General features: G+C 36.6%; 1 protein-coding gene across 2 annotated transcripts; it reads right to left on the bottom strand.

Annotated features, from left to right (window-relative positions):
- Positions 1–3,863: 3,863 nt before the first annotated feature.
- On the bottom strand, positions 3,864–11,993 carry LOC105156064 (RING/FYVE/PHD zinc finger superfamily protein). Of its 2 annotated transcripts, XM_011072096.3 has the most exons (9): positions 11,836–11,993; positions 10,738–11,710; positions 10,250–10,569; positions 7,905–9,047; positions 7,660–7,815; positions 7,253–7,586; positions 7,087–7,157; positions 6,841–6,963; positions 3,864–4,627 (listed from the first exon to the last, which is right to left on the bottom strand). In XM_011072096.3, exons 2-9 carry the CDS (start codon positions 11,687–11,689, stop codon positions 4,274–4,276), a joined length of 3,453 nt encoding a protein of 1,150 aa, XP_011070398.1. In that variant the 5' UTR covers positions 11,690–11,710; positions 11,836–11,993; the 3' UTR covers positions 3,864–4,273. The 2 variants fall into 2 exon arrangements, with proteins under 2 accessions (XP_011070398.1, XP_088733720.1); XM_088877594.1 differs by having other exon boundaries at positions 10,738–11,973.
- Positions 11,994–12,205: the final 212 nt, after the last annotated feature.

The following is a 12,205-nucleotide window of genomic DNA, read 5'->3' as shown; positions in this document are numbered from 1 at the left end:
AACTAGTCGTCATTGTAAACATATAGAAAACGAGGTACCTGTAAGCATTTAAAAAACTGTGATGTGAGATGGAGAGAAAGAAAAAAGTTTGTGAGAATAAAAAAATATGGGTGAGGTGACAGAAAAAAAAAATATTGTAATTGTAAGTTTATTTATTTTAAGAAAATTATAAGTTTATTAAAAATATAGAAATTTGTTAAAAAAAAACAAACATGGAGAAGTTTGGATAGGGAAACATGGAGTAGTGGGTGAGAGAAAAAAAATATTATAAAACTATGAGATCATTAATTGAAATTACTATTATGACCAAATTTGTTTTGAAAGGAAAGAAATGAATTTAAGGGTAAATTTAGGTATTTAAAAATTGGTAAAATAAAAGGTTCTCTTTTATAATAGTACTAGTAATCGTTGCATGCTGTTTCTGTGAGCATATAAAAAAGATTCTTGTGTGAGATGATAAGAAAAAAGAAATTTATGAAATTAATATATTATTATAATATGGAAAAGTAAGTGAGAAAAAAATGTGGAGTAGTGGGTAGTTGAGAGGAAAAAAATATAATTGTGACATTATTAAAAGATATTAAGATTACTAATTTGACAAATTTTCTAAAGGGAAGAAATGAATAAAGGGTAAAATTGGGTTTTAAAGAGTTGGTAAACCAAAAGGTTTTCTTTTATAATAGTATAGATACCAGTCATTGTGGCGCAATCGTTTCTACGTGCTTATAATAAATAATTTTTACGCTTTAAAATATATATTTTAAATAAGAGTGAAATATATAAACCAGTACATTATATTAATAAAAAGAAAGAACGAAATAATATTTTAAATTAATATAAATTTTAAAAAGTTGAATAAGTTGGTTATTTTATTATGAAAGGGCATATTTTACTTTAAAAAAAATGGTGCAGCGGTGTCATTAACCGTCGTTTGTGAGTGTGCAGAAGCTCTTTTTTTACACTAGCTGTTATGGCACATCGTTCCTACGTGCATATAATATATAATCTTTCACACTTTAAAATATTTTATAAATAAGAGTAAAATATATAAACCAGTACATTACATTAACAAAAAGAAAGAAAGAAAAAAATAATAATTTATCAATTAATGTAAATTTTGAAAGTTGAATAAGTTAGTTATTTTATCATAAAGACATTTTTTACTTCACACAAAATTGGTGCACCGGTGTCACTAACCGCCGTTTGTGAGTGTGGAATGCCTTTTCTTTTTATATCAATATAGATAAAATAAAAAATAAAAAAAAACTTACCATAAATTTTGGACACTGAATAAGCCAATTATCTTATTAATTGAATTGATGCAAGGTGTCAAAATCGACTTTATGTTCATAATACATCTTTTCTTTATAACAATATTAGCCGTGGTGACACTCTAACCATACATACATATAATAAATAATTTTTCATAATTTATAATATATTATGAATAAAAATAAAATATAAAAATCAGTAAATCACATTTCAAAAAAGGAAAGAAATAAAATAAAACAATCTAAAAAGTAATTACAGTTAATTTTTAAATTATCCCGTTAGGGGTACAATTGACATTTAAAAATTAATTTAACTGTGTCACTAACTGTTATTTAACAAGTGTAGAGGATCTTTCTTTTCTTTATTAGCATAGTTAGAAGATAAAAATACATTATTGTTACATTTCGATATAAAGAAAATATATAACGTTTAATAGCACTGGAATTATTTTTTACCTATTTATTAATTATTTGATTAAATTTTTTGTAATTTTCTTGCTGACCTTTATAATAAAGCCAATTTTGAAATTTAGCCGTATTTGCATAATATATTAAGATATAATAAATTCAAACGCCACTATCACTTTCTTTGAAAATCAATTATTCAAAAATCGCGTCTCTCATAACGATTATCTTATAATTAATTATGTAACTGTCCAATAAAATTAGGCAGATGTGAGGAATAGTTTATAATATTGTGAATTTTTTTTGTTGTAAATAATTATTATATTTTATATTATACTGAAGGTATGCAATTTTGTGTATGTAAAATATCTTTGAAATATATAATATACTATTATAAAAGAAAATATTTTGATCATACTAATTTTAGTATGCCCCAATTTATCCTTCATTTCATTGCTTCTCTTTGGAAATATTTGGTCAGATTAGTAATTTCAATACTTTAAATAATTTTATAATTATTTTTTCTCTTAACTACTCACTACCCCACATTTCTCTCTCACCTTACTTCTTTATATTTATTATTGACGCGTATGAAATTAGCACAGGTCCAATAAGCTTGGACTTCGGTACTGGATTTGGGCCAACGAATAAAAAAATTTCAGGAATAGAGTTGCAAAACAACATATTAGCATTCCGACGTTCAAGTTAGTATCGAATTTAAGAGATATTTAAGCATAAAGAAGTGAATCGTAATTAAGAATCAAAGTATAATGAATAAATTCATAAGATAAAATCGTGTTCAAAATTCCAAGGGAGTGCAAAATGAGATTTGACAACAAGTTTGGAAAGTTTTCCCATTTGGGAATCAAACCTGTATTTATAGGGGGAGTGTCCTCGTTCAATGGGAGTCTGCACGTGCGCCCTATTATGAGGTGAAATGAATAGAAGTTATTAAAATATGCCACAATCTGTTCTTATCCTCTATTGATCTTACTAGGCTAGGGGCATTTAAACATGGGTCTTGGGCCGGCCGTCACTGTTTGGGCCACATTTTTGGGCTATGTTCTTAAATATCTTGGGTGGTCACTCCCTTCATGTGTTGTCGGATTGTCTATGAGGGCCCTGGATCCTTTTGCTCTTCCTTGGGCCATATGCATCAATTATAATTTATATTTTTTATTATCTCACATCAAAGTTCTTTTTATATGCTCACGGAAACTATGTGCGATGAAAACTAGTATATATATATATATATATGTAATGTGAAGTTTATACATATTCAACGTATGAGTGTCATTTTTTAATAAGAAATATTCAATAAATGTATTAGGTAAAAAACTATTAAATGTTGTAGTGGGATTCTCAAACGGTAAACAAATTATTCAAGAAAAACAATTTCAAAAGCTTAAAAAACTTGAAATTATTTGAAGTGAAAGAAGTGATAAAAATTGTATGAATCTGACACTTAAAACATTTATATGTAGACATTTTTGTATTTTTTCAGAATTATCCCTCATTTAGTTATTCAACATAAGATAAGAATATATATGTGCGAGCCATCCAACAAACATTATAATTATTTATGTGTTCTCAACCTCAACATTTCTACAATGCCGCGTTTTTGGGTACATGTATGATCATATTCATCCAGATGCTCAGAGTACAAATCCAGATATCCGGTCCCAAACTTGTTCTATATATCTAAATATTTCATATATTTAAATAAATTCTAGTTTTTGTCATTGAAAGCTCTAAAATTTTAATTCTGATCGTGTTTACAAGGAAATAACAATTACTTAAACTTTTTGATATGGTATAAAAGACGAAGGGAAAGGGATACTTTTACCTTAAAATAAAATTATGTTAAAATAAAAGGTGAATGTCAAAACTTTTGCCCCCAAAAGAAATGAATCAATAAAAATTACAAAGACATATCCCTGTGAATAGGTAGATTATTTTATCCCGAAGATCTCATCCAATTTGAAAATAAAGCGACACATGGAAAAACCATCCAAGGATCACGAGAATCAAGTGTCTCAAGACGCTCAAACCACACAATCAAGAAATATCCATGAGCCCTAACATTGACAGGTCCTCCATGGGGAAGAAACCAATCAACTGGAAAGATATTCAAGAAACGAGTTATATAGATGGATCCTCTTTTTCTACTTCACCAATACCAAAGCATCCCGTTTAGATTTTTCTGCTTCCCATTTGCTAATATTTCAATGAAGTTTCATACAAAGGCAATGCAGGTTGAGGATAAGATTGCTAAACCTAAAAACTCAAGCAGAACAAACAACTCTAGGTTGAAGATTCTAATTACAGACTACTCTAGTTATACTAATGACTAACGAATAGAAACCTTACATGGCCACATTCAGACTATGCATCCTATATTTACAACAGCATTACACCGACGGGAACCTTCTACTTCATCAAACACTAAAGCAGATAGCACAGAAAGGTGTATGAGGTATTTAAGCAGACAATTCTACACGCTATGGGAACTTACACCAAAATAAGACCAAGCAGCTGCTGACTAAGTTGAGCCAAGAAGCTCAGCCATACATGAGGGCATTTTACTATGATAAGATCTACCGGACCTCATCTGAGCTCGCAGAGGCCTCACTCCCAACTATAGATGTTCCGCCGCCCTGTATTTCTTCTTCACTGGACATACTGTCTTCACTAGAATTAGAAAAGGACTCACTTTCGTCGTCGCTAACAACATCAGCCCTACGTCTCCTCCTGACGATACCTCTTCCCTGTAAAGCAAGTCGCCTGCGCTTTCTGGCTTTCCGCTTACCTTTTGGGAAGTCTTCCTGGTGTGACTCAAAACTCTTACTCCCAACATCCTTCGCATTTTTCACTCTGTTCTCTTCATTATCCTCTGACTCGATGCTCATGGAATCAGCATCAAGTTTGCGTCGCTTTCTGCTCGCACTCGTCTGCAACAGAATTATTCAAACTCACAGGACTCAGTTTATATGGTGATATAATTCAAACATAGAAGTAAGGCTTAAAAAAGTGTTAGTTCGGAAACCAACAGAATTCTTTACCAATTTGTTGCAACAACAAATGTCAATTCACACAGCGACCAACTTAAGTAACATAGCATATTCATGCCAATTTTGCATAAGTTCACTTATGTATCCATTAGAAACTAATAAACTAATCATCCACAAAGAATACCATCCCACACACAATACTCAGAGCAAGTGACGAAGGGAACAGAGGAAGATGAGCTACCCAACCACTCAGCCACCAAAAGTGTAAACACTGATGCAGTTTAAAGACTTTATATGCTCAATTACACACCAATAGAAATTGAAAAAAGGTTCAACAAGGAAAGATGGGATTATAAAACTGAAAACTGTCATGTTGGCACAGTGGCTAAGGAAGTTAGACATTGATTCACTTATTGAGGTTCACCCTTTTGCAAAGAAAGGAGGGGTCTTAATCAGTGTGATTTCACATAAAATATTTAGTACGATACCAGCTGTTCACTAGAAAGTGTCTAACTCGGATCCATCTAACAGGCCAGAGCTCAACCTCGCACATCACACCATAAAAATAAGAAAGTGTCTAGCCCATGCTCCATCAAGCCGTCCAGAGCTCAAACTTGCACATCATGCCATGAAAATAAAAAATCCGGATACTTACCTCCCCTCTCAAGCTACGAGGAAAATTCCTTTGTGTCTCAGCATGACACTACCAATACACAAAGATGCTAAAGGCGATAACATTTTATACCTCATATATTTGTCAATGGAAGTCCCTGGTTCTTCTACCAATTAGCATAAGCATGCTTCAGTTTCTCTTCTTCCCTTGCGGTAGAAAAAGGCTTGAAAGTCATAATATGAGAGACATCTCCCACCTCCACATTCATTAACTTGGAGGTTTAAACAAATTCGCAAAAGTTGAAACAAGTATTAAGTTTGTCTTTGCTTTTCTCTGGAACTGTTGTTCATGTCAATACAAATCATTGAAATATGGTATCATTGTTAGGCTGGAAGAACCACGGTATCCCTGGAGTAGCGCGCCCAAGAACAGAATGCAGTGCTACGAGTAACTAGATAAAAAGTTTGGCTTCCTGAATCATACACACCCAATATTTATATTTATATACTCATGGTCATAAAAATAAAATGTTGGCTAGGCCTATATATGGATACCACCTTACTCTTTCTATACATGTCCCATGCTAGATACACCTAAAGGCAATTTGGCAGACCCAATCTTACGCATCTTGAGATCTGATGGGCCTAAGCCTCAGAACAGAAACATGCAGGGCAAAGATCCAAACCTTATTTGTGATGCTCATGACTGGGGAAAATTTAAAGTTACAGCTAATATTGGAGCCAAAAGCATATGTAGTTTTCTCTCCTTATTTTCGCTTACTACTTTTCCCAACTCTTTCTGTTTCTTCTCTTTTCACCTTCTCCATCACCCTTTCTTATTCTTGTTTCAGCGTTGGGCCAATCCTACCTTGACGCCACTCCCTTCCAGCAAACCTTTCTTCCTAAATTTGCACAGGAATGGGCTGGATGAGTGATCTCTTGGCTAAGACTGGGATGTTCACTGAAGTACAGGCTGGATTAATTTGGTCAAAATTAAACAATGTTCCCTTATCAGATCCCATAACCTTAAGTTGTTTACTTTTTTTTGACCAAGTCAACACGCAAGTAGATGTTATTGGTATCAATAACCAGCTCAGACTGATTCTAATAGTTATAGTTGATCAGGAGGGGACAGGCCTAAAAGCAATTGACTAGGTTTAGGTTGGGGGCGGGTGGAGATTTTGTGGTGAGTAAAGTTAAACTAAGCAACGATGTGGATCTGAAGGGGTCTGTGTGGGTTTGTATAGATTAATACCTTACCTCATTTACAGGCCTTCAGTTTTATTTGGATTCTGTTTATAGAAATATAACAGCAATTCCATTAAACCAAACCATGTAAAAAGATGACAGTTCAGAGTGAAGAGACCTCAATTACACATATTACCACACCAATTTTTGAGAAACTCGTTGCAAAAAGCATCTGATAATGCAGCAATGTCAGAAAATATATAGTAACTTTCAATATAGGTACACAAACTGCCAGTCAACATGTGATTATTCTAACATCCTCGTGAGTGTAGAGAAAGGTTGCAGAAAAGTACCTTTGGACCACGATCAACTAATCGAGCCCATTCACTTCGATTCCTTAAGCAGTCAAGTACAGCCTGGGAGTGACTTGAATATGCATAACGTTCTCCATTATGCTTCCTTAGATTAGGCCAATGCTATAGAATATGCAGAAAAAATATACAACTTACTCCAGCAAACTAGAAAAATCAAATTCTTTATTACTTAGAAAGAAAGAGATCGATTTGATGACAACCATTAATTTATGAATGCAAGCATACCGGTAGAACTGCATTACAGAGTTCTTCATATGTCATACGTTTCCCTTCACTCATAATCTCAGCAATCAAACCTACAAAACATAGCATCTCCTGCAGTGAGGGGAGAACCATGTGCCTAGATCTGTATTAGAAAAACAATTCTATTTCGTTCTGAAAGAGCACAAACCAGGTAAAGTTCGATTTGTTAGACGGCTAACCATCCGTGGATCATCATCAGAGGCGTTCCTCGATGAGGAGCGACTAGATAATAAATTGTGTCCATTGGAATCACTGGGTGATGACAAAGAGCCGCTTACATTTGTTTTCTTCATGGACTGCACACTTTTAACTGGACCACCATCTGCTTCCTTTCTGGAAAGCAGATCTGCGGGGCAACCAGAATCTCGCCTCCTGTTATCTGGAGAAGACGGCTTTCTCTCCATCTTCTTAGCTTCATTGTCAGCCTCTAGAGAACCATGCGAGCCTTCTCCAGAAAAATCCTTGGTCCTCCTTCTAGAAGCCTAATTAGTTTTCAATAAGTCAAACCAAAATGGTCAAAAAGATAACTCAACAGCTAAACCGAAGTAGGCATACCATGCCATGATCTTTTCCTCCACTGGATGTTCGCTTCATCAGCATGCTTGTCGCACTTGGACATGTTAACTGAGGTAAACTGCCAGCATGACGCATCCGTGGCACCCTAGGAACTCTTGGAGAACTATTGAGTTCTTGATGTAGAAGTAACGCAAGCTGCAGGTGCCAGGGCACATAAAGGGTAAAGTTTTAAGGAAAATAAAAACTAAAACACAGAAGAGAAAGTTTGTGTTATTGCTTTGTACCTCTTCATCGCTCAAGGTTGCAGGAATATTCGAGGCTGCTAGAGCATTCATTGAAGTCACATTTCCTCTAGATGACGGGTGACTGCCTGACTGATAAACCTTTTCACTTTTGCCAGGTACAGCTGAAGCTGCAGCTTTGTTCTGCACATTTAAAGCACCTTCAATCTGCAGTGTACTGGCACACTCACCAGAAACACGATTAGATGGCATATTCGGCACTAATGGTGCTTTAGAAGAAGAGTGAATGCTGGAATCCTTTGAATCAGATAGCAATCTCTTGGAATCAGATGTTTGTGACAATTTAGTTGGGTCTGATATTTTTGACAAAGAGTTCGACTTCGAAGATTCTTTTACTAATTTCTTTGGCCTCCCACATTTTTCCTCATGCTCAACTGTATCAGCGGAAGCATTTTCTTTCAAAGTTCCTGCATTGCTTTCAGACAATTCCTTCTGTCTATTGTGAATAGAAGGGTTTTGGGAAGTTGCAGCCACGCGATTGTCCGAGGATTTGGACGAAATACCACCTGAAGTTGAAGCAGATTTTGCCAGAGAAAACACTGCTTTGCGCTGATAAGAAGCTGTTGAATGACTCCTGGCTGTGCCATTTGATTTAAGCAAATCATCAGCCACTTCTGAACTATGTTTAAGTCCCAAAGACCTTTTCCTTGCTGCCATTGGACCTTCTGAACCTGTAGGTTCTCGCTTGGATTGATAGAGAGTATCAAGTGAATCATCAGATTTATCTGTTCTAGTACTCAGGGTTTGGCTCCTGCTTGCATGGAGCATCTTGGGTTCACTAGCTTCTGAACTTATGACTGGTTTCTCAATCACTTTACCTTCTTCAGAGAACACCTTAAGAGACGATTCCGGATATTGAGTGATGGCTTTCATGGAGTCTGACTTCACATCATTCGGAGGTGGATACTCAACATGACAACGTCCACGATCATCAGCATCTAGTTCACCTTTTATTTTCTTATTAGGGCGTGAGTAGGCCTCATCAATGTCTGAATCTTGGCCATCTCTATTTTCGTTAGCATCTGTACCAGCAATATCCACATCCACAGCCACACGCTCCTCATGTGAAATTCCTCCAGTAACTCGTCCAACATCCCCACAGCCCTTGGCAGTATCTCCAGGAACCTAATTAAACAATTAAATTGCAGATGTTAGTAGAATATTTTACATGATGTTGCAGATTCAGTAAAGTACCTATAAGATGGGACTGGTGGACTGAAACATAGATGAAAATTGACCATGAAAAGAGATCCCCGCAATGTACAAAACTCCAGAGATCCACATTAACTACGTGACTTATATATTATCTTGGAAGATAAAAATTTCAAAAAGCAATGGGTGCATCTTGGCTGACAATAATGAAGTCGATGATGGATACAAATTTTCTCAATATTATCAAGAATATGGCCCGCAAAATTACAAATAGGCTTCTACTCTTCCATAAGATGCAACATGTTTCTTCTCCACCAAGTCCTATGACATGTTATCCGTACTGGGTATATATTGAAACAATAAATCAAGCGAGTGTATAAGACAACTGGATTGTGACAGAAGCCATCCCCAAAAACAGTACACATGGAATAGCAAACAGCATGAGTCACATATAAATAGAAACACACGACACAACAGCACAACAAACAGCATATGGAAAATCTTAAGATGGTTTCAAAAGCAAGCTTTAGCTACAACAGATCAATCATATAAGAAAGTCTTGCCACAAGTTGATGTAGTAAAAATTTCTACTCCGAACCCCCCTGTCGTCCATTGTCGTTCTTCTGACTTCAGGATCCAGGATTAACTTTCAAAACATATCCCTTTGTCATGACTAAGAAAGTCTAGATACAAATGAAATTTAAAGAACTTAGGAATAGGAATTAGTAGCAATAATAAACAAAATCAACCTATACATATTGTTTAACTATCTCTGACAGGAGATGGTATGGAAATAAGACAAGAATATGACCGCCAATGGAATCAATTGACCAATTTAGTTTGGGAATTCAGTTGCTATAAGTCATAAACAATCAACTAGTCTATCCTCCTCTCTCTGAAGTGACTTCAACATCCTACATATTAACAGAAGCAGGCCGAGAATAAAGCCATAAGGAATAACGGACAAGAAAAAATCTATAGTGACTGATAACTGGCCCAAAATATGCCCTGAATAGAATATGCTTGAGACTCCAATTCGCAATGCAGACATTATGAAGGCAAAGATAAATTGGTCAGCTGCAGCTCTATATTGAATAGAGTTGCATTTAACTAAGATTGAATCATGCAAAAGTCATCAGTTGAAGAATTCAATCATGTAAAATGTGTATACACACCTCTTCTTTTACAGGAGTGCTCCGGGAACCATTAAGTTGTGTCAATGACTCCACACCATTATTGGTTTTAGAGAAATTCTCAGATCCCACAGGTACTTGATCTACTCTATTCCCTCCCCTTGATACTTCATCACTTGAAACATCATTTCTGAGGGTGGACTCTAGACCATGCTCATTTGATGCTAAGTTGGTAGCACACTCACCAAGACCGTCTGATAGCTGATCACCAAGCAAATCTTTGCTGCATCGAGTATCATCGCTGACAGCCTTGGAGCCTCTGTCTTGAGAAAATGCCAAGTGTTTTGCATCACATGCTGAAGCTAGTAGTATGATGAAAAAACAAAATTTATGGGTCAGCAGAAACATGTTTCATGCAGTAACTGCATTCCACCATTAATGTCTTGAGCAAATTGGCGAAGCAAGCACAATAATGTATTGCCAATGCGGAATAATCCAGATTAGATAAAGCAAAATGTATGTCAAATCACCTGCTTTGGAAGAATGAGTAGCCCGCTTTCTGATATCTCCCTCTTTCTCGATAGTCCTCCCCTTTTTCTTTACGTTTTGATCCTTAAGTTCCTCTTTCTTGCGCTTTCCAGAGTGCAATACAATGGGCACTGAGATACTCTCCTTCTTCATGCTATCTTCAGGGCATCCAAAATCCAGATTTTGACCATCCAACTTCTTCTGTCTTGAAGACACCACCTCATGACACCCACCGCCTTCATCGGGGCTTTTTACACCATGAGAATCCACTATTGGAGTAGGCAAGGTATTCTCATTCTCCTTTGTGAAAGAGAATAACACCCCAGCATTATTATCAGCTTGATGTGCATTATCTTCACCACTTGTCTTATCCAGCTCCTCTTCTTTCTTTTCCTCGATCTTACCATGACTCAAACATGGAAATTCAGTATACCTGAAATTAAGCTTTTTCGGAACATAGCCAGTACATTTCCATAACTCAGGACCAAACACCGAAGACATTTTCATTCCCGAAAACAACCCAGGTTCACCACCAGGCACCCCTTGCACGTGAACCCTCTCCTCCATTGGAATGTCAGTCCAAAGCCTAAATGGCCTACGCGACATCGAGTTTCTTGCTGGATTCGGATTATCCATCCTCAACGTCTTGGTGGGCAACTCGACTAGAAACTCCGCCACCTCCGTCTCCTCGCTGTCATTCCGCACGCCGCCGCTACCAGCACCACCGCCACTCCCACTGTTCTTGCTCTTGCACTTATCGCAAGAAAAAGATTTCTCACTCTTGACATAGCGCGAACAGCGCGTGTGCACCCAAACCCCGCACTCATCGCAGTCCACCATCTCCTCACCGTCGTCAAAATTCACACCGCAAATGCAGTCCACCGTCCATGACCCATCCACCCAGTCGTCGTGGTGGGGTTCCGATATTGGAAGCCGATGCGACCGGCTTTTCATTTCTCCCTAAAACCTCCAACCCTAATATGAATTTCAATCAAACCCTAATTCTCATATATATTCCCTTCTATGATTTGGATATTTTTTCCATGAACTTCCATCAAAACCACAAAACCTATAATGAGATGCCGAAATAGAATACGTACCTTTCGCAGCGATAATTGAAGCAGAATAGTGGTAGAATTTGCTGATTCAGTGTTTTTGCCAGAGAGGAGGAGGGCGGAACCCAGAGCGCAAGTGAAATTGGGGTTGAGGAATGGAGTGGCGTCCGTGACGTTCTGCTATGGGTAACTTTAGCGTGACACCGAAATATCGCGATCCGATTCCGGACCTTCGGAGCATCCGATTATTTCCGGGTTTTCTTAGAGAATTTGCGGATATGCCCTCCTACTTTCTTTAAATTAATGACTTAGGCCTAGTGAGCAACGGCTCTCTTCTGCATGCTTTTACGCTTGTATGCTTAAAAATTTATTTTTTTCCAATTTTTAATTTAAAATATTCCTTCATTTTAGAATT

The sequence above is a fragment of the Sesamum indicum genome, linkage group LG2 (genome assembly GCF_026168435.1).
Source record: "Sesamum indicum cultivar Baizhima isolate 11 linkage group LG2, ASM2616843v1, whole genome shotgun sequence".
Taxonomy (NCBI): Eukaryota; Viridiplantae; Streptophyta; class Magnoliopsida; order Lamiales; family Pedaliaceae; genus Sesamum; species Sesamum indicum.
This window is presented reverse-complemented; position numbering and strand designations above follow the sequence as displayed.

Bases quoted from the DNA above. Each gene is read 5' to 3' on its own strand.
- LOC105156064 (XM_011072096.3), bottom strand. From the start codon at position 11,689: ATGAAAAGCCGGTCGCATCGGCTTCCAATATCGGAACCCCACCACGAC. The intron at 7,587-7,659 runs GTATGCCTACTT...AAAACTAATTAG, and splicing joins GAGGAAAAGATCATGGCATG to GCTTCTAGAAGGAGGACCAA. The intron at 7,158-7,252 runs GTTTGTGCTCTT...TATGTTTTGTAG, and splicing joins AACAAATCGAACTTTACCTG to GTTTGATTGCTGAGATTATG.